General features: G+C 40.1%; 2 protein-coding genes across 2 annotated transcripts in view; one reads left to right on the forward strand and one right to left on the reverse strand.

The window, feature by feature from the left end:
• Positions 1-9,705, reverse strand: ccne1 (cyclin E1). The gene is made up of 11 exons (XM_080187368.1): positions 9,667-9,705; positions 8,388-8,483; positions 8,239-8,298; positions 6,377-6,528; positions 6,110-6,245; positions 5,051-5,197; positions 4,876-4,971; positions 4,528-4,662; positions 1,357-1,468; positions 1,125-1,282; positions 1-454 (listed from the first exon to the last, which is right to left on the reverse strand). The coding sequence occupies exons 1-11, from the start codon at positions 9,703-9,705 to the stop codon at positions 317-319; spliced, it is 1,269 nt and encodes a 422-aa protein (XP_080043494.1). The 3' UTR covers positions 1-316.
• Positions 9,419-23,008, forward strand: part of LOC145341897 (uncharacterized protein F13E9.13, mitochondrial) — a 20,297-nt gene continuing 6,707 nt past the window's right edge. The window contains exons 1-4 of the mRNA XM_080186931.1: positions 9,419-9,776; positions 9,879-9,961; positions 13,046-13,226; positions 14,747-14,897. Of these exons, the coding sequence (XP_080043057.1) occupies positions 9,704-9,776; positions 9,879-9,961; positions 13,046-13,226; positions 14,747-14,897 (488 nt within the window). The 5' untranslated portion in view covers positions 9,419-9,703. The remainder of the gene's footprint in view (positions 9,777-9,878; positions 9,962-13,045; positions 13,227-14,746; positions 14,898-23,008) is intronic.

Consider the following 23,008-nt stretch of genomic DNA (forward strand, 5'->3'; position numbering starts at 1 on the left):
TCAGTATTTTGACCTTACTGTTCACTTTTCCAAGAGCCATCCTCCTTAGCAGCATTTAGGATTACTTGGAAAGCACCCCTTATTTGGTTGGAGTTCTTGGCAAAAGTCCACCAGTTTTAAAAAAGGTCAATATTAAAAACAAGGTTATACAGGAGAAAGTTCTGACATCCAGAATTAAGTGACACTGGCACTACTGGAATGCATTTACAATAGTCTGTATTTGAGGGTAGGTCATGTGAATCAAATTCAACTTCTGTTCATTTGAGTCAAATTCAGACTTGTAGGTGAAAAATTCACCCATAATCTCATCCAAGTTTCAGGCTTGCAGATGCTGTTCATAAGGACCCACACCAGAGTTGTGTTTCTTACTGCTTTGTGGTGGGGTTAAAATTCCAGAAGGTACAGGTGAACATCTATTTTGTTCCAGTAGTGCTTGCTTCATGTGAGCTTTATCCTGTAATGGGTTAAAATGAAAAACTAGTTCATTCATGTAATCAAAGCAAGTAAACAAAATGAATTCAAGCCTGGAGTATTTCCTATTGATGAGGAAGACATCCTTCCTTTGTGGATCTGCTCTCCATGTTGAAATGTTAACAAGGAGAACAGCTTTCATCGCACTTATGATTTAAGCAATTAACTTTCATAACAGCACAAAACACTTATCCCTACAATGGTGACTATATGGTTTGGTCCTAGAGACAATTTGCTCAGTCTCAAACAACCAGACAAAAATCAGTTAATAGTATCAATCTAGCCAGGATACAAGGATCCCCTTCTGCTCACGGGTGATCCTAAGCCATTGATCCCATTTTCGTCACTTGAGTGCAGCACCCAGTACTGCAACTAGGGTCAGTAAAACTAGAAAGTCTTCTGACTCAGACTTGAGAATGCCCTCAGAGTCAAGGTTAAGACTAAGGGTCTTGATGGCCCAGTTACAACTTTTTGGTTGTTAATCAAATTGAAATGCTTAATCTGCCATGACCAGCTTATGAAGATTGACAGTGAGAAGCAATACTATCCTCAGCTTAATACACAAGAGGAATTCAATAGCAACAATATCTATCACAGAAAATAGGTGACAGTAGCTAGTTTAACGATCAGTATCCATAGAAAATGGATCTTACCAGTAATGATAAGCTGTTAGAGTGCATCTGTATATTGTGCAAGTCCTCTGGACAGACACCTTTCAAATGCTTGAGTTTTATACTTCGCACTTCTTTCAAAGTCATAGCAAATGGAACCATCCATTTCACACATCCTTCTAATTCACTCCATTCAAATCCTATGCATTAAACAAGGTTGTTAATTTCAGTAATGATAGTTTTATTAAATGAGCATTTTATTTTATTACTCTACCTGAGACTTTGTGAACTAATTCACAAGAAGAAAAGTGATATAAAGCTGAAGCTGCTGTAACTCCATATGTGAACTCCAAACACTTGAGGTCCAAGATACAGAGATCCAATAGCTGTAGATAGGAATAATTTAACACCATTAATGTTAGCTTATAAAATTCAACTTAAAGCAGAATAGGTTGCTTGTTGTAAAGTGATATACAGTTTACAGAACAGTATAAACTGCTGTGCTCAGGTTTGCTGATTGGGTTGGACAATGTAGAAGCTAAAGAGAAAGAGAAATTGCACTTTAATGAAGTGGCATCCAGACTTAATGTTAGCTCCATTCTCTCCAGATGCTAGACCTGCTGAGACTTTCCAGCGTGTTTTGTTGTTGTGAAAGAAATTAGGCATGGACTTATTGGCATTGAGTTCAGCATTTCCTACAGAGCCAAGGCTTAGCCTGCAGTAGTGTGGAGTGGGGGTTACTTTAATCACAGCCAAATGTTTTTAAAATATGACTAGATAAAGTATTTTTCCTTTCTCCAATGCTGGTGCACATAAGTCAAGAAATTGTCTTTCCTAGTTTCAACAATACACTAAGACTCCACTTGGAAAAAAAAATGCCTCATTTGACTCTGGTTTGAACAGTACAGCAAGAGAATTGGGAATGTCATGCAATTGTGAAGTTGTCAATTTTTGCATTTAGTCCCGTGTTCATGCAAGCTTGAAGCAGCAAGTTCACCAAAATTCCATCTTTTTTTGTTACAAATTAGTATATGGAATATACAAAACTCCAAGAGTAGGGGACAGGGAAAAGCTTGTTTTTGTCCTACAGTACAGTAAGGGGGAGTTAATGGATACAGACAGCCTTGATCAAAAGACATCAGTTGATCTGATGCAAAAGGCCACCAAAATGTCAGACCTGAATTTTTCCAGCTTTTGCTCATCAGTAGATCAGTTTTGAATTTCTGGCTTAGCCACTGAGCTGACATGCAAATTGGAGATGTTCTGACAGGAAGGGGGACTAGTTTAGAACAATCAGATGTTTGGATCATATTTCAGAAGGATGTAGATTTCTAACAAATGGTACAGCAGTGGGAGAGGGAGAAAGCACATCTTCAGACTGATAATGTGCTTGATGCCTGCAAGGCTAAAAACCAGAGACACAGCCAGAATGCAGACCTTGACACTTGTCTGGTGAAGAGATTGGAAGCAGCATAAATCTGGAGTTGTAGAGTATTCAATAATTAGGGGACCAATAGTATCTTTTACAAGCAGGATCTAGAGTTCCATGTGTATCACCTACTTGGTATCCATTTCCCTGGCACCTCAAACCAGCTTGTGTCACAGTGGGAAGAGATAAGAGGTCTTGTTTGGAATGTAGTTAATAGAACCTAGAGGGTTATAATCTCTGGATTGCCAATTTGAATTGGTATAGGCATAAGCAAATTAGGGAGATGATAGTAGTTTGTATTCCATGGAACACTGGTAGCCATTGTGGGATGGGCTGAGACAAGGATTATAGTGGAAAGAACAGGGATGTTATGAAGACTAAATTAGTAAATGGTGGTAGGAGACTCAGGTGGAAGAGAGGTATATTCTCTTTAGAGGTTTTGTTTTTAGGCATTATTGAAGGAAAATCTAAAAAAATTATGAGAAGAATGTAACCAAAAGGTTGTGGTGTGTACTCCAACTGAGTACAAGAACAAATTGAATTGCTGTTTCAAGTTTGGCTTGGAGGGCATGACACAAGTAGACAGGGAAATAAGCAAAATGATGCAGGTGAAGTATGAGGTGATTAATGTTGAAATTGTTTTAAACAAATTGTAAACATACTGAAGGCTGGTATAACAATTTAAAGACTCATGTAGATCTAGAAATAAGATTAGGCCCTTCAAGCCTGCTCTGCCATTCATTTTGATCATGGCTAGTCATTCAATATCTGGATGCTCCACCAATTCCTTTAGCCCCAAAAACTATATATGGTAGTGAATTCCACAGATTTATCATCCCCTAGGTGAAGAAATTTCTTATCCCAGTCCTCAGTTTAATCCATTACTGTCAAACTATGATCCTAGTTCTGGAGTCCCTCACCATCAGGAATATTCTGAATCAATCCTGTTAAAATTAAGCTTAGATAGGATTCTCTTTGGAGAGAGACAAACTGACTTCATCTCCCCTCATGACAGACCTGCCATCACAGGAATCAGCTTGATAAACCTTCACTGCACTCTGACAAGGACATCCTTCCTTAGATAAGGACACCAAAACAGCAAACAATACTCCAGCTATGGCCTCACCAACACCCTACTTGCAGTAAAACATCTCTATGCTTATACTCATCTCTTCTATGAAGGGGAAATGTACTATTTGCCACCTTCAGTGTTTGTACCTGCACATTTACTTAACCAATGAATAAGGATACCAAGGTCTGAGTATCCACCTGTTTACATTCAAAGAGTAATAATCTATTACGCTAAAGTGGATAACATCATATCCACATTCTGCCTCTGCTATGCATGTGCCCACTCAACCTGTCCAAATCACACAAGCATCTGTATCCTCTTAACCCTCCCACCCCTGTACCATCTGCAAATTGAGACAATACATTTAGTTCCCTCTTCCAAATCATTAATCATGAGATCCCTGTGGTATCCCACTAGGGATTGCCTTGTCAGTGACAAGACAATATTTACAAATAATCTGTTACAGGTAAAAAGGCAAGATCACTGGGCAGTGGTCAAATAAATTGTGATATGGAACCAGTTGTTTATTCCCAAAGGGGGCAAGGACTTTGCCAAAACAGCCACAAGGAGGCAAAGCTGAAGGGTTCTAAATGACATACTCCTATCCTAAAAACCCTATGATACTGGGGTGACTTGTGCAGTCCCCAGCATACCCTCATCTTCTACTCTTGTTCTACATTCTGCACCCTCCATTTTTCTCCTGAGTGGTATACTTTGTTGGTATAGTGTAACATTATCTTTTACTGTATGCCAATACATGTGACAGTAATAAATCAAGTTTGACAGCACAGCAAAAACCCAAAATGTCATTACCTGCTACATCACAAGTTTAAGGAAATAAAGTGTAAAATTCTATGGTCTTGGTAAATACCATCAGGAACCAAAACCAAATTGAGAAATGTACATTGTCAAGTAGCCAAATCAATATAATACCTGAAATTTACCTCCATTACTTGAACAAACATTTCTTGAGGATACTGTGGTATCAATATTTCATAGTTTTCCTGCAAATATGCAACTTGCATGTAGATGTTAAGCCAAGACACAACGGTTATTGGGCACAAACTCCATTTCAGAGCCTAGAACAATTTGAACACAACAGATCAACCATCTTGACAAGTGACCCCAATTAATCTGCAAAATATTTTAATACAAATAAGATGAGGTCACTTGATCTGCTTTGTACTCAAGACCTTTGAATGGAAGCCTCATTCTGGTTCATTTTAATTCAATCTATAAAGAATTCAAAGCTAAAGCAGTCAGAACTTACAACATGGCCCATTATGAAATACCTTCAGGACAACAAGTTCCATGTTCAGGATTTCTTCTTCTGTGCAAGCTCCATCAGTCACATAAGCAAACTGGTGCAGCTTTGGTGGGTAGATTTCCTGCAAAAAAGCCATTATTAATTGTGCTACAACTGCATGGAAGAGAATTCAGGCACTTAGAATATAATTGTCCACCTACCTCTAGCTTTGCAGCAATAAATAAAGCTGAAATACCAATAAGCTGCAATCGTGTCTTCACAACATTTTGCTGTGTTGCCATAAACCTATCAAAGTAGTCCTGGGCTAAATAAAATGTTTCTCTGTGTAGCTTGTAGACTTCACAAACCTTCAATAGGAAAATAGTCAATTTCAATAGGTGACAGAACAGTTTGTCTAAAAAAGTGTCCTTTAACCTTTTTAATTTATAGAAGCAATCTGACAGAACTAAACCAGAATTGATATTTCTAAAGCCACAGTAATACAATGCTTGACAGGTATAGTCTTAACAAAGTCCTCCACCACAAAATCTATTGTTCTTAAGCAGGATTCAGTAGAACTGCAAGAAAGATACTGAGGCTCTCTTGATTCAAACACCCAAGGTAGTGCACTGTAATGAGGATTACAGCACTAGATAAAAGGTTTTCATTAGTTACATATCTACACTAGAAAGAGGCAAAAGTAATATGAAAGGGGATAAGAACAAGATCACTATCTGGCTGTTTTGGGATGTCCTACAAGTACTTGGTGCTGTCAGCCAATGTTGTAAGGTAGGGAATGTGGTGACCATATAATCTGCTTTATATCTGGTTGATGCAAAGATGGATCACAAAACCATTCCTGTGAACAGTTCCAAGGCATCATTCCCATCCAATATACTGCACTGAAGAGTCATCAGATTACATGCTCATATCTGAAGTGGACTTGAACCCACAACTTTACTCAGGAAAATTTCTCCTCCCTTTGTTTAATGGTAGCAAAGTAATTAGCCTATTAACATTCCTATTGTCCAGCAGCTATTCTTGGATTATTTGCTTGCACCACCATCCTGAAACATTCTTTCACTGGATCAAAATGTTAACTAATGCCATCATCACAAGCCATTCAGGCTGGTGATCCAGCTAATTTCAGGGCAACTAGAGAATAAATGAATTGTTCGTATCCCAATAAATCACATTGAGTACCCTTCAGGGAAAATATATTTCAAATATTGATTTACTAAAAGCCACAGTAAAGATTGAATTAATGAATGAGTCCTTACCTCCATTAACCAGTCTAAAAGAATAGTCCTCATCTTGGGATGCAAGAGTGGATGTTTTTGCAAAACATCTTTGTCCTTTAAATACAATTGTTCCTTCTTCAGAAGGATATTCCATACATCATCGCAATTTCCCCAGCTGTTAGTATTTAAGGAAGAAATCACTATGGTGATTGACCAATACAGAACTTCCATTTTACTTAATAGCTGCACACACTACATATTTGTTAAACACCCAAGACGAAGTATACTGTGAGTAAATGCACTTACCAGAGTACTGGCAATGGTGAAGCTCTAGTTGGAGTGACCAAGACAATTTTGAACATGTGCTGCACATAACTAGAATATGTAGTACCTATATCATCTGGATTTTTGTGCAATATTGTATTGTGTCTGTATGGACTTACAGTATTCCAGCAAGCCTGCAATTAGTCAATGGTGCACAAATTAGAAAAAAAACCACAACATTTTCAATTCTAGGACTAGATTTGAATTCCACTTAAACATTGGCATAATCAGATCTGTCCCAGTTGAATTGGCCAATCATAGAAAAAGCAGCCATTTGGCCCATTGTCCCCCCCACTAGCCAAAAAAAGCAAGCCAGTCAACCTAATCCCACTTTTCAGCATCTGGTCTATAGCCCCCCCAGTGGAGATGCGGATCCAAATGCCTTTTAAACTAGAGAGTTTTTATCTTTATTACCCTTTCAGGCAGCAAGGAAGGTGGTTACTGATGCTTTAACCCTAACCAAATCAAAACAGGACTTTGAACATTTAAATCATATACACATTTCCTCAACAGGACCTTTGTATTTATAATCAGAACAACACCTCAAAAGAGGCAGAATTTTAGAATACTTTCAGTATCACAGTCAGTCTCATGCCATTAATTAGATGTACACAGGATTACTGGCATGTATAGGGACTGTGGATTAACTGCAGTAACAAAACTTAGTGAAACTAGTAGTTTCACTGCCAGCCATTGATATAGTCCAAGTAATAAACAGCTTGGATCTGTGACATTCAATTGCTTTTAAAGCCTTAGGGACTAGAAAAATCCCAAAACTGATGCCAAGTTTCCAACTGTGACTTCACATTCAGAATATGTTGACTGGATCAGATTTGGGTGTAATGACCCTGCAATCAAATAACAGTTCTCAACTCTGGCATTTGGGTGAGCTATTTTTCATAGTATTGCAGACAGTGTTTTAAGATTAACATTCCATGACACTATATCATTGATGCCTTTTACTCAGGTTCATAATAAGAATCACTAAGGATGGCAGGCAATATTGGAACCATCCCTTTAGTTAGAAGATAAAATTGGGGATGGAGATCAGGTTAAAGTGAAAGCAATGGTTAAAAAGAAACAGCAAGACATCTGCAAAGTTACTCTCCTCAACTAGATAAAAGGCTACTTGAAGATGGGTACTAGTAGAGAACAGCAGCAACTCAGTCAAATGGTTAGCAATTCTGGTCAGTTTAGCATGATACCAGTGACAGTTCATTGGATGACAGCATGAGTTGAAGGACAAGTTAAAAAATTTGCCAGATACAAAATGCAAAGAACATGAGGGAAAATAAAATTAAAATAATTAATGCCTTGTTTGCCTGTGTTTAGTGTGAACAATATAGTTACACATGATCAATTAAGCCAGTATACACTTTGCCATGTTGCCACAAGTGTAAAGTCTTGGGTGAAAGTTCCATTTGCCAGGCTATTTCAGACTGCTAGGTTTCTGTGAAAAAGACACTATCGTTACCTAAAGTTAACCCCCCAAATTCATCTGGGATCTTTGGAGTTGATGGAAAACAGGGGGTCAGTAAAACGTTTTCCATGAACTTAATTTTAACAGCAGTGGTGATTTTTAATACAAGTATAATGAATCCAAGGGCTCCATAATAGACATTTGGATCCATAGTGAGCAGTTAAGTGATCCACACAGACTAATACTACATTCTCTAGGATCAAGTCCCAGACGTATACGGAAATAAGTAATTTGCGTTCAGAACTGAAATCCAGTTCATGGCAGCAACATGGCAAATCATAGCCAGTTCAAAGACGTTGGTTTGATAGCAAACTGTTCTATATAGTGTGAAAAACATGGGTTAAATCACAGATCGTGTAATTACCTCGTTTTCGTATGGTTTCGAAGTCTGTATTTCTGTAACTTCATCCAAGTCTGGCAAACACTACGATCAGAAGAGACATATTACCACATTTAGAAGATTGGGAAATTTGCTCATGCAAATGGCCCATTTGATGTGCGGGATACACTTACAATGGCAACATTAGCCTTTCGCTTTCTGGGACGCAGCACAGTTTCCTTCGTTTCTTCGGTCTTGGTCGACGGATTTATTAATTCACTAAAAGAAAACTAAAAAGCTTAAAGAGATACACATGGGTTCATAATGGCGAAATACCTTTTTCGGATTAGGCCTCGAAAGGTTTGGGGGGGGGGGGGGGGGGGAACGGGGGAAGGGAGGGATGGCGGAAAGAGAGAAGAGAAATAGCCTCCGGGATAACTAGCTTCAATACTTCAATTAAAAAAAGTTAAAACCTACCTTTTCTTGGGCATCTTTGGAGTGGGTTGAAAAGTTCCTGTGATTCAGACGGGTCAGGGTGCAGTTAGTTACTGTGCTTTCCTAGGGCTACTGGTCACAGGAGCTACCCTCAACTTTGGGCGCGGGATGGGGCAGGCTGCTCTGGCCCACTCACAGCACTGCTGGAGGGGACAGCACTGGGTCCCAGGCCGACTGCTCTTCTCCTTTTCCTTCTGTCGGCGCACAGCCGAAGATGGCCGAAGCCAGGAGCCGCGCTGCCACCGTCAGCGTCCTCCGGCTCTTCAACCGGGAGAGTAGGCACGGCCAACCCGGGAACGGGACACACTCAGCTGGATGCTGAGCACCCGGTATCTCGCTCTCTCTTTCTCCCTCCCGTTTCTATGGTGTCTGCCTGTCCCTCTCTGTTAGTACCCGCTCAGCCGCCACTCCTTCTCCCGGAGCCGGCTCCCGCTCTCAGCCGGTGCCGACTCCGACACAGAGCCAGGCAGCCGCACCTCAGTGCGCTTGCGCTGTTCCCTTTAAATCGCTGGCGGGAGTCGAGCGCGCGTTCTGGGCTGGGGGAAGTGATCACTGACCCCGCCCCTCCGCCTGACCCCCGCCCCCTTCCGACTGACCCCCGCCCCCTTCCGACTGACCCTGCCTCTCTCTCTGGGCCCCGCCCCCTCTCGCCAGGCCACGCTCCGCTCTGAGCCTCGCCAGGCTTTACCCCACTACAAGCCCTGCCCCGTCCCTTCAGGCCCCCGCCCCTTCCGCCAGTCCACGCCCCCTTTCCACTGGCTGCGCCCCCGTTCTGAACTTGGTCCGCACTCACCAGGTCCAGGCCCCACCTCCCGCCACCAGGCCCCGCCCACTCTGCCAAGCTCCTTCCCGTCAGACCCCGCCCTCTCCGACCACGCTCCGCCCCTCTCGCAGGCTCCACCTCCCTAGCGTGCTGTGGGCGGAGTCGGTCACCGAGCGTGCGGCCGAATGTAAACAAGTCGTAGGCCCCACTGCTACCTGAGCGGATTGTTCGCTCGACCTGCATCCGGCCGCCATGAGACTGCAGCAGCTGTGGGGCCGGCTACGCTGTGTTGTGCTGGGGGTCGTGCACCTGAGATCGCTGCCAGGTGAGACCGACCCCGATCCGGAGCAAGCGCCCAGGCGGCGGGCCGGCTGGCTTGGCTGGCCCTCTTCAATGCCACTCTCACTCTGTGTCTTCTCTCATTCAGGGGCTCCTCTGCACTGCTTGTCGGTGTCTCAGATAAGCAAGAAGGCTTGTGAGGAAGCGGAGGTGTACATCAATGCCGGGGTCGTATGTATCTCCACACCTTCACCGGGGGCTGATCCAGTGTTTGAACATATCAAATAGGAGGCGGTCCCTCGAGACCATTCCGCCTTGAATTTGGGCACAGTAAGAAGTCTCAAACACCAGGTTAAAGTCCAGCAGGTTTATTTGGTAGCAGGACTTTTTGGAGCACTGCACTGACCTGATGAAGGGGCAGTGCTCCGAAAGGTTATGCTACCAAATAAACCTGTTGGACTTTAACCTGGTGTTGTGAGACTTCTTACTATGCCCACCCCAGTCGGTATCTCCCCATTGTGGCCACTGAATTTGGTCATGGCTGACCTGACTATGGCCTTACCTCCACTTTGTTGCCCCACCCCATCCTCAACGTCGTTTCCGACTCCCGTGTTACACTATGCATCTCTCTCAGCCTTAAACAGTGACCCTGCCTCTGCTGTTCTCCAGGCAACAGAATTGCATAGACTCACTACCCTCCAAAAAAAGTCATAGAATCCCTACAGTGCAGAAGAACCGACTTGGTCCATTGAATCTGTGCTGGCTGTCTGAATCTTACCCAGACCCTTTCCCCGTCATGTCCCTGTAACCCCACACACTTACAATAGCCAATCCCCCTAACCTACATATCTTGTGAGACTAACGGGAAATTTAATGTGACCTGCATAATTTGTAGTGTGGGAGGAAACCCACAGAGACACAGGGGGATGTGCAAACTCAGCACAGTCACCCAAGGCTGGAACTGAATCTGAGTCCCTGTGCTATGAGGCAGCAACACTAACCACTATGCCACGCTCTATAATTTATTTTCAGTTCTTTCTTAAATGGAAGACTCTTATTTTTAAAATGCGCCTGTTAGTTCTTGATTCCTGCACAAGAGGAAACGTCCTTTCAGGATTAACCCTAAATCCTCTCAGTATCATAAGTGTTTCGCTGACATCACCCCTCAATTCTTGTAAATTCCAATGGATACAGTTCCAATTTATCAAACCTTTCCTCAAAAGATAACTCATCCCTGGAATCAGTCAAATTTGTTATCGATTTTACATTTTTCATTGCATTATATCAACACATGAAAGCACATTGGAGGAGGAACGAATCCTTCCCAAAATAGATGTTAAATTATTAAACAATAGATTGCTAATAAAACTATTTCGCCATGTTGCAAATACTTCACGTTTTTGTTTCCCATCCTCTTTGATTATTGTTCACTCTTTAATAGGCTTTATAGTTAGAATTAAGGAACAAGAAAATACTTAAAACTATGATAAGACTAACAGTAAAGTGACATTAGGAAGTGTAGTTGGGATTTTCTTTTAGAAAGGTGGCCAATTTCTAAAAACTCCAGGTCATAATGTTGGGCGGCATAGTGGCACAATGGTTAGCACTGCTACCTCACAGCACCAGGGATCTGGGTTCAATTTCTGGCTTGGGTCATTCTCTGTGCGGAGTCTCACATTCTCCCCGTGTCTGCATGCGTTTCCTCTGCATGCTCTGGTTTCCTCCCGAAAGATTAATTAGGTGCATTGGCCATGCCAAATTCTCTCTCAGTGTACCCAAACAGGTGTCAGGGTGTGGTGACTTAGGGATTTTCACAGGAAACTTCATTGCAATGTTAATGTAAGCCATTGTGACACCAATAAATAAACTTTAAACAGCTTTGACAGTATATTTTGGAAGGAGTGCGGTGCAGTTCCATCAGAATTTTAGCAGGGATTCAAGGGTAAAATTGAGTGGAGATTACATAAATTAGGTTTGTATTCCCTGGATTATTGATAAGTAATTTGAATGTGTTTTTTAGGATTTTGAATGGAGCTGATATGTAGATAAAAACTTCTTCCAATACTAAATCGAGTAATCATTATGTTAAAATGACAGCCTACCCATTCAGGAGAGAAGTTAGGAAACATGGCCAGAATTTTCCAGCTCCTCCTACCAGTAAGATTTTCCAGTCACACAGATCTCAATGAATATTTGAACAGTTGCTGCTTCTGCTGCCAGGCATGCCTTATTGCAAAACGTGGAAGAAGTGTGTAATTTTTCCACAAAAAGCAGTAGGTGTTAGCTCATAAATCTGCAGTGTTTTTCGCCAAGTGTTAAGTAAGTGGATGAAGTTAAGACAGAGGTTAGCCAGGATCTCACTAAACAATAAAGCTGGCCAGAGGGACTGAATGGCTAACTCCTGTCACAATATTTTTTGGGCTCATATTATAAATAGGTGCAGCTCTATTGCATACTTAACACAGGTGTAAATCACTTCACAGTGACCCCAGTTTGTACCTTAAACAGCAGAACTGATATATCAATTGGGTACGATGTTAAACCCCTTTTACAAAGTGTTTAGGGTTTCACCAGATTCTGGACAGCAAATTTTGCACTGTAAACATTCCTCCTGAAAGCTGCTTGTTCTGCTTTCCCTGTGCTGAGTGGTACATGTATTTCTAGATGAGATTGGGGGCAAACGCAACAGTTTCATTTATCTTAGCACTTTAACCTAGAGAAACATTACGAGGTGCCTCACAAAGGCATAATCAGACCCAAGCAAACTTCAAGCCAAAGGAGATATTAAGTGGATGACTAAAAACAGGTAATTGAAGTGGATTTTAAGGCATTCTGGGACATGCATTATCTTTTCAGAGATTAGAATATTTATTTGACTTCTGAAAATTGCAATTGGCTTGCAATTTCAAAATCTGCTACTCAACGATCTGATGACTGAGTTGAAGACTGAAATGGAATAGACAGTCTCATAAATGCAAATCTTTATATTCAATTTATGGGACAAAAGTAACTTTTCAGACTAGACAATAGGACAAAGACATTGTAAAAGTGAACAGATAAAAACATGAGAAATTATTTGAGCAATAACTATAATGAAATTCTTCAGGAGTATTCCCACTGGTTTAAATCAAACTGGCTCAGATTAATTAATATTTCAAAAAATTGATAATTTCATTTTTAAAAGTACTTTGACTTTGAAAGAACCTTCACTGAATGAGTACAAATTATGACATTAGTTGATGTGAAGTAAAGATCACAGTAAGATGAAGTGTATTAATTCACCTAATCCTTCTGGATTTATTTGACTCTCCAAAGGATGGACTGATTGTGGAAAATATGCATGATATTCCTTACAGCATGACTGTTGGTCCAGAAGTGACTGCTACTATGGCGACTATTTGCGCTGCTGTGAGATATTCCTACCCCGACATTCCTCTGGGTGTTCAGATTCTTTCTGCAGCCAATCAACAAGCATTGGCTGTTGCACTTGCTGCAGGTCTGTATATCAGCAAAATATTGCCATGCATTCATAATTTGAATATCAGAACAGAATGCTTGCATTCAGAACTTGATGCATAATCAGAAGAGACAGTAAAAATCTTCAATAAAAGCAAAATACCACAAATGCTGTAGGTCTGAAATGAAAACAAAATGTGCTGGAAAAGCTCGGCGAGTCTGTGGAGAGAGAAACAGAGTTAATACTGAATCCAATATGACTTCTGTGGAACAGTGATAATCTTCAATTTTTCTTATTCTACTTTCACAATAATTAACTATGGTACTTTGATATACTTGTGAATCCTGAAATTCTGTTTATAATAAACAACATTTCAAGTGATTAATACTCCTAGGTGTTTTATACCCTGTGGTCAAGATTTAACTAATCTTCAAGTTAGACGTTGAGAAATAAGTATGGGGATGAGTAGTTCTATTTTTCTCAAGTTTAACATTTTTTATAGTTGTGTTCATCTCTGGCTGGGATCCAAGCTAGTTACTGTGTTTCACAAATCTGATAAAGCAATCTAGATTAGAACTATTTTTTTTGGATATAAACATCATGAAATCCTTCTCTTGGGATTCCAGATAAATGTTAGGAAAAAGTTGATGAGAACCAGCCTCAAAATAACATAAACAAAATTACTTGATGATTGGGGGAAATTTGCAGTCTGTTCCTAGCCAACAAATAAATGATTATGTCCCATTCTATTAGGAAAGAAGCTATAAACAATCACTTCCACAACCTATACAAGCCACATCTAACCTAAATATGTCAGAAGAAAATGTAATTAAAATGAAGTGTGAAAAGTTGTTGCACATATCAAGATCAGATATTGAGACCTAAACTTTGAAGCTATTACTGGTGTAATCATAGAATCCATTTGGACATAGGAGGCCATTTGGACCATCAAGTCTGCACCTACTCTCCAACAAAGCATTTCACCCAGGCCCCATCGCTATGACCCCACGTATTTATCCCACTAATCCCCCTAGTCTACATATCTTGGGACACTAAGGGGCAATTTAGGCAATCTAACCAGCACATCTTTAGACTATGGGAGGAAACCAGAGCACCTGGAGGAAACTCAGATGGGAGAGAACATGCAATCTCCACATAGACAGTCGCCCAAGGCCGGAATTGAACCCAGGTCCTTGGCGCTGTGAGGCGGCAGTGCTAATCAATGTGCCATCATGCTGTAAAATGCATCAGTATCTTGTAAACACAGTTGCATTCTGTAATTTAGCCATAAAGCTACTCCTTTGTTCTCCAGCCACCACAGATTTCTCTGACATATGAGTAATCTGGCTTTAAAAGAACATAAGATCAAATTGAGAACACCAGCCAGCCCATCTAGCTCCGTGCATCATTAAATGAGCAAAAACATGATATCAGTAAACATGTGAATGAAGATGATTGCTATATCCCAGTTTCCTTTTCTAATATTTTATTGATGATATGGAATATGTCAATACTCACAGTAACCTTTGTGATTTCAATGCCATATTGTTTTTCCTCAGATGCTGATTTTATTCGAGCTGAAGGTTTCGTGTTCTCACAGATTTCAGATGAAGGTTTTCTAGATGCATGTGCGGGTGACCTTCTGAGATACCGCAAGCAAATAGGAGCTGAACACATTCAAATCTTTACTGACATTAAGAAAAAACACAGGTATTGCAGAAAACAGTAACTGTTAAAGCCCATGGTTAACCTATTGACATCAAACATACAGCATGCTATAAGGCACATGGGATACTTTCCTCTTTGAACCGAGGCAAGAGCAGGGAGGTTATGCTAGAATCATGTAAAATACTAATTAGGCCACACCTGGATTATTGTAATTGATCGAGTAGAGGAGAATTGTTTCATCGAGAGACTGATGGAGGTTTGAAGGGTAGAAAAAGCAGAAATTCTCATCACTTCAAAAAAAAATACTTGGATGCACACTTGAAGTGCCAAACCAAGAGCTTGAAATTGGAATTAGGCTAGTTAGCTGATTTTCAGCTGGCACAGTCTGCTTTATATATAATTTCAATAAATTCGATATAGCTCTTGGAGCTAAAGGGATCAAAGGATATGGGAAGAAGGGAGGATCAGGATATTGAATTTGACAATCAGCCGTGATCAAAATGAATGGTGGAGTGGGCTCGAAGGACCAATTGACCTACTCCTGCTTCTAGTTTCTATGTTTATATTCTATTTGATGGGTCCATTTGCATTTGCATCTCATGTAAAATGGATTAAATCTCCTAATATTAGTAATATTTTCTTTACGTCTCAAATAATTGCAACTACATTCTCAAAATCCAATTTTGATTTGTTAAAATTTGAGCTTCGCTAGCCATGAAGAGAAGGTATTACAAAGGCTGCTGAGCTTACAGTTAAGTCACCAGGACCATACAAAATGCATCTGAGGATGCTGAGAGGAGCAAAGGAGAAAATTACACAGGCACTGGTTATAGTCTTCCAATCCTTCTTATGGATCTATACTGCAAGACTGGAGAATTCACCCTTGTTCCAAAAGGGAAAGGTTAAACCCTACAACCACAGCCTATCAGTTTAAGCTAGGTGGAGGGAAAACATTTAGGGACAATAATCTGGGACAAAATTAACAGTCGTTTAGACACGTGAATTAATTAGAGAAAGCCAGCAGAAATTTGCTAAAGGCAAATCATGTTTAATTATTGATGAGGTCATCAAGCAGGGTAATGAGGGTTTGCAGTTGATATGGTTTAGAAGGACCTCCAAAAGGTGTTTCATAAAGTACTTTATAAGAGGGTTGTCAGCAAAGTTGAAGCCTGTGAAATAAAAGGGACATTGGCAGCATGGATACAAAACTGGCTCTGACAGGAAACAACAGTGGTGAACAGTTAGTTCTCAGATTGGAAGGATGTGCAAAGTGGGATCCCCTGGGGCATTACGGGGACCAATGTTTTTCTTTAGACTTTGGTGTACAGAGAAACAAAGTCAAAATTCACAGATGGCACAAAACTTAGAAGCTTTGTGAATTGATAGTGATAGACGTCAAGAGAACATAGACAGATTGATGGAATGGGTTGACATATGGCAGACAAAATTCAACTTGTCTGGATTAAATTCCATCTGCCATTTTTTGGTCCAAGTGTCTAGCCTGTCTATATCCTGCAGTATCCATTGGCAATCCTCCTTACTATCCACAGCTCGCCAGTCTTTGTGTCATCTGCAGACTCACTAACCAGACCACCTACATTCTCCTCCAAATCATTTATATATAATGAACTTTTATAAAACTCTGGTTCAGTCTCAAATGGAGCAGTGTCCAATTCTGCACACACCAGTACGTGAAGGGATGAGGAACTTCAGTTACGTGGGTAGAAACTGAGTTTGTCCTCCTGACGAGAGGAGATTTGATAAAAATGTTCAAAGGGCATTTTCATAGTCGCTTTATTGCGGTGTTAATGTAAGTCTACTAATTACATTAATAGATAAACTTTAAATAAATTGAGTGGTAGAGATGCAGATGAAAATAACCTCCTTGCTGGTGGAATAATCGGGAACCAATGCTCAGTGATTTTAAGCTGATTGATAAGAAAACCAACCGCTACATAAGGAAGATCTATTTTACGCAGTGAGTGGTTTGCACTGGCTGACAATGATGGAGGCAGATTCAAGCATTGCCTTCAATAAGGAATTCGATTAGCACCTATAGGAAAAATATTTGCAAAGACTACAAAGGCAGAAGTGTGGGATCAACTGAGTTGCACTTGGCTAAAATCATTCTATGATTCCAATTTTATGTATTCATGCTTTAGTGCAGTAGTTTGAGTTAAGTGTTAAAGTAAATAAATTTCGAAGAAAGTGATAAAAAGCATTGAAAATGGTATTAATGTATTAGAGACTTTCTATCAACTTTACCATTATAAATTCCACAGTACCACCAGTGCAGGTGCCTTGATGTTTCAAGCTTTGCTCAGTCCTAGGTCCTTAAAATATACTCAAAAATTAAATGTACTGTCAATTACTCAACAGTGGAAGAAACATGTGGTACTATAGTTGTGTTTTAACCAAATTGAACAAATGACACTGCATTGTTAAAAACGGACAATTGTGAATCTTCTAGATTGTGGTCAGTTTGCAACTTGATCTATCTGTCTTCACTGATTAGGACGTCATATATTTCAATACTCTGAAATTTATGTGATTTTAATATAGTGCTGATCTGAAATCTATCTTGTGAAGTTAGATATTTACCTGATTGGAACCAGGCTGGATGTCCTACTTAACTTCCAGCGAACATGCAGTTTCTTTGAGATTAATTAACATTGAATAAAGAGTAACATTAATGTTGTCTTTATATGTGTTACAGCCACAGTCACATGAATTTGCAGTCATGCTCTTACATAGGACAAACATAGATTGAAAACTGATTTAAATATCAGCACTGAAATGTTAGTTATTGGTTTATGGCATTCTACATATTCCAATCTTATCATTATGTTACGCAACCCAAATATCATTGAATGAACTTCAATCCTTAAATTGGATGATATAGCACTTGTAATGGACGGAACTGTGCCCATTCTTGAGTCCACTAGTTCATGTAGCTCAGTAAAGGACTTTCTTTATCTCCTGGTTCAATTTCTATTTCTCCCAATACTCCTTCAGTATCTCTATTTCAACTCCTGTTTTTCTCACTGCAACAAAATGGTCCAAACAAAAAATGTAAAAGACATGCTTGATGTATCATTGTCAATTTTCCCTCTTGGTTTTTGTTTACTTTTCCTCAACATTTTAATCTGTTGACCACAACATCCTTCTCCTTCAGTGTTCTTATATGGTTCCATTCTTACCTGCAAGAATACAGCCAGTTTACTTCCAACCATGGTTCTTCATCCCTCCCTCATACTGTCACCTTCATGAATTCCTAAGGAGTTTTCATTCACCATGTCATTCTGATGCCTCTCAAGGAAATCATCTGTGAGCGTAGTGTCAACTTCTATTTGTACACTGTTGGTACCCAATGCTACCTCTGTACCAGCTCCCTGGTCCCCTTAGCTGCCTCCAAATTGTCAGATTATTGATCCAACATTCAAATCCTGACTGAATCAGAACTCCCTCCAACTCAAGATGAAAACTCTGGATGCCCACTACAAACTCCACTTTCTTGCTACCAATTCCATCTCCACTTTCAGGCTACTCATACAAATTAAACTAGTTATTCACACTTCTAGTTTTCTGTTTGACCTAACAGCTTACCTGTCACCAAGATCATTCACCTCCATCTTGACAACCGTTACTATTGTTTTATATATAATTCTTGATGTGGGTGTTGCTGCCATTGCTAATTACCCTGAGAGGGTGGTAGTACTTGAACCACTAAGTCCATGTCATGGATGTATTTTTACAATGCTTTTAACTAAAGAGCTCCAGAAATGTGGCCCAGTGTCAATGAAGAAATTATAATAAATAACCAAATCAAAATGATGTATAACTTGGGCGGGGAGAGTGATGTTTCAAGTTTGAGTGGTGGTGTCGAAGAAGTCTTGCCCACTTTCTGATCTGAGTGACCCCCAGACTACTGACATGAGAAGATTCAATGGTAGCCATGTCTTTAAATGATTAATCTCTATCTTGTTAGAAATGCCTAATACTTGACACTTGTGTGGTGCAAAGGTTACATCTACTTATTGGGTTATGCCTAGTGCTGTCTGGATCTTGCTGCATATGGTGATGAACTGCTTCATTCTAAAGACTGTCTGGAGACTGGAATCTCCAGCAAACACCTCACTTGGAAGGAAAGTTATTGAAGAAGCAGCTGAAGATTGTTTGTCTTAGGAGTGTGTCCTGAGGGACTTCTGCAACAATCCTGTGGTGGTGATTTTCTTCCAACAGCCATCTTCCTTAGTGGCTGTATGACTCCTGTCACTAGACGGTCTTTCACCTCCATCCTATGCCTTGTCCTTTTGTAGCTGAAACATAATGCCCTTGTGATCTCCCATCCTCCACCATCATAAACTTCAGCTGATCTAAGACCAAACTAAATCCTAATCTATTCATCACACTCAACCTTGCTGATCTACTTTGTCTATCACTTCCTCCAATTTAAAATACTCATGCTCATGTTTGAATTGTTTCATTGTCTCATTCTTCTTCATCTGTAACTTCCTCTAGCCCTGCAATACCCAGTACATCTTTTGCACAATCAATCTCCATCCCACCATTGGCAGTACTACCTTCCATCATTTTGTCATTTTTGCCATCTAACTTTCATATTAAATGGCATAGTCGACCATGCTCTTCCAGACTGAAGCAGTCATTGTGCATATGCAGCAAGACCTGGATAACAATCAAGCAAGTGGCAAGCCTTCCATCAAAGCAGTCTGCTTGATTAACACCCCATCTACCACCTTAAACATTCGCTCCCTTCACCACTGATATAATGACAGCAGTAACACAAGCTCCTTCAACAGCACCTTCCAAACCCACAATAGCTACTACCTAAAAGAACAAGGACAGTACATACATGGGAATAGCACTACCTGCAGGTTGCCCTTCCAGCCACATGCAATCCTGACTTGGAACTATATTACTGTTCCTTCACTGGATCAATATCCAGAAACCCCTGCCCCAACAGCACTGTGGCTGTATCTGCACTACATGGACTGCAGTGGTTCAAGAACTCCCTCCAGGGCAATTGGGGATGGGCAGTAAATGCTGGCCCAGCCAGTGGCACCCACATCCTGTGAAATAATAAGAAAAACTTTATGATTGCAGCAACAATGGATGGTCTAGTTAGTAGCAAGATGACAGTCCAAGTCCACCTGCAGTTCATGGATATCTACTGAGCAAGGTGTTGACATGAGTGGTGCCAACACTATTTATGCTACTCACATGTTTGCAGAGAATACATTCTTTTCCCTGAAGATCTTCTGGTTGACACTAGCTAACCTTGCCCTTAGAGGTCATGCTTTCATCTTAGAAGGCTGCAAATAATCCACCAGATCCATCCTTGGTCATTACTCATAACCCTTAAGCGTGGGACCCTTCCAGAGAGCTGGAAACATGAGCTGAGGCAGGGACAGTGAAAAATTACAAGTCCAGACAGAAAATCCTTTATAATAGAGAGGATATAGGGTTGGAAGCACATCTCAGGATTGAATTGGACCAATATGATTGACAAATGACACTTAAAACAACATATTTTTGTTCTCAGTTCAGGATTTTGAAATTGTAATCATTATTAATGTGGACAGTCACAGCAACTAATTTACAAACCACAAATAAATTGAATGACCACTTTTTTTTTCGATTGAGCACTATAAATTGAGCAGGGCACCAGGAAATTTGCTCTGTTTTTCTATGAATAATAGCGTGGAACATTAATCATTCATGTGAACAGGCAGATGGTTTAAAGTCCCATCTGTAAGATAACACCTCTGACAATGCAGCCGTCCTGTTGTCAACTTTCAGGTGAAACTTTAAACCACTATACCACTTGCTGTTCACATGCATGATTAAGGTTCCATGCTCCTATTCATAGAAAACCAGTGGATGTTCTCTAGTGCCCTGGCCAATATACAGTGCTCATCCAACACAATAAAACAAAAATCAGCTATTCAATTTATTTGCAGTTCGAAAATTAGCTGCTATGACTATCCAGATTAATTGTGATTATATTTCAAAATTCCTTGGCTGAGAACAGAAAAGTCCCCTCATTTTACCTGTTTGAGTGTGGCTTAAGTTCATAACCTTCTACTTTGAGCTGCTTCTGAACCAAGCTGTTTTTTAAATATTAGATAATGAAAAATCAACTAAGTAGATATAGAATGTCATATGACATTTTGGTAGCATTCCTGCCTAGAGTGTTTGAGGATTCAATTTTTAATGCTGCTACAATCCCAGCTGATAATACCAGACTAGTTCAATCCCAGGGTGAAACCTGGCTTGATACATCTTAACTTTTGTTTATTTTAAAACCCGTGAGGAAAGTTACTGAACAAATTCACAGGAGTCTGCCAATAAACTTTTGAGATAAATAATAGCACATTCATTAAACATGGAAAAATGAATGATGGGCACAATTTTCTGGCCTTTCCTGCCACTGGGATCTTAAGCCCCTCCCTGGCAGTAAAAAGGGTGAGCAACACAAAATGCTGTAGACATCTGCAGGACCGACAATCAATGGCGAACCACCTCTCCTGGAAAACACGCTGTGGGGAGCTGGAGAATCGTGCCCTTTATTACACGAGACAAAACAATTTGGAAAGATTTTAATGCAAAACAGAAAATTATTCAAGCTTGCATTGCTCCTTACAGACACTAAAACCCCAGTGAAAATTTACCACTATATTAACACTAAGGAATCTTGCTTGGTCTGGTTCAATTGCAAATGATTTTCTTCCAACTGATTTCTGAGCATTTACTATATGTTTTTTCCTAGTTGGTATCTCCCCCATGACGTCTAAAACTGCATTCTAAATTCACTAGTATTCAACTACAAGCAAACTTATGAGTTCCTGAAACTCCATCCCCACCAACCTTCCAGTATTTTGTATTAAAGACCTTAGAACTCCAGTCTTCCTCTTCTGACATACACACTGAATTTCTTTTCTGTGGACCTCTGTTATTAGGCAACAGTGCAGTTTTTGTTCTACTTTGTTTTTTCCCAAAATCACTAAACCACTAACCCTTTCGTAACCCATTTATTCTCTTCAAATCTTATAAAATGCATGTATACAAACAAATCCTGAAAAATTGACCTTTTTACTAGGATGCCCTCCAGACTTCATGGGACCAAGCTCACAAAAAAATCTAAATGAAACTGAAACCAAGTTCAACCTTTCTCAATGCACAAATATAAATTAAATTTAGGATTGTATGTTGTTCTTAACAAGGCTGTTGAACAAATAATGAGATTTGATCTGAATAGAGAAGTAGATTTGCACTGTTAGAAGTGCCATCTTTCACATGGAACATTAAACCAACATTCAGATGGAACATTCAGTTGGAAGTGAAAGATCCCATAGTTCTGACAAGAAAGACATGAGAATTCTGATAGTGTCCTGGATAACATTTATATTTCAATCAATGTACTAAAGTAGTTCAACTGGTTGACTCCCTCATTGCAGTTTGTAGGTTCTTGCTGACAGCAAATTGGTTGCTATGTTTCCCTATATTACAACAGAGGCTACGTGCCAAAATATCTTTCGTTAGCTTTGAAGTGTTTCAGAACATCCTCAGGAATTGAAATGCACAATATAAATAGAAATTTTACATTTGGCTACAGACCACAGTGCAGGAGACACAGGATAGAGCTCAACTTCCAGAACATGATGGTGAGATTACTGAAGGCATCAGTACAACTGTGTCTTAAGTACTTTATACTGTAAAAGATGTTGGAACCAACATTAAAAAGAGAAAATGTCTCACAAGAGCTGAACTGTAAGGAGTAGTTGAAAAGCTATGGAATTTTTTAGCTTAGGACAGATATTATTTCCATATTTACCATTTTTAAAGGAATAAACAAACTGGAGCCAAATAATATGAGAAAATTGCACATTTTCCCCGTGTCTGTGTGGGTTCCCTCCTGGTGCTCCAGTTTCCTCCCACAGTCCGAAGATGTGCAGGTTAGGTTGTTTAGCCATTCTAAATTGTCCCTTAGTGTCAATGGGATTAGCAGGGTAAATACATGAAGCAACGAGGATAGGGCCTGGGTGGGATTGTGGTTGGTGCAGACTCAATGGGCTGAATGGCCTTCTTTTGCACTATTGGGATTCTATGACTCTATGAAAATGGCACAAACT

This window comes from Carcharhinus amblyrhynchos, chromosome 4 (assembly GCF_965287045.1).
Source record: "Carcharhinus amblyrhynchos chromosome 4, sCarAmb.v2.hapA, whole genome shotgun sequence".
NCBI classification, from domain to species: Eukaryota; Metazoa; Chordata; class Chondrichthyes; order Carcharhiniformes; family Carcharhinidae; genus Carcharhinus; species Carcharhinus amblyrhynchos.

Coding starts and splice junctions, on each gene's coding strand:
- ccne1 (XM_080187368.1), bottom strand. CDS start 9,705: ATGGCGGCCGGATGCAGGTCGAGCGAACAATCCGCTCAG. Junction 1,469..4,527: donor TGTTTGTTCAAGTAATGGAG/GTAAATTTCAGG, acceptor TCCTATCTACAG/CTATTGGATCTCTGTATCTT. Junction 455..1,124: donor CTAACAGCTTATCATTACTG/GTAAGATCCATT, acceptor AACCCATTACAG/GATAAAGCTCACATGAAGCA.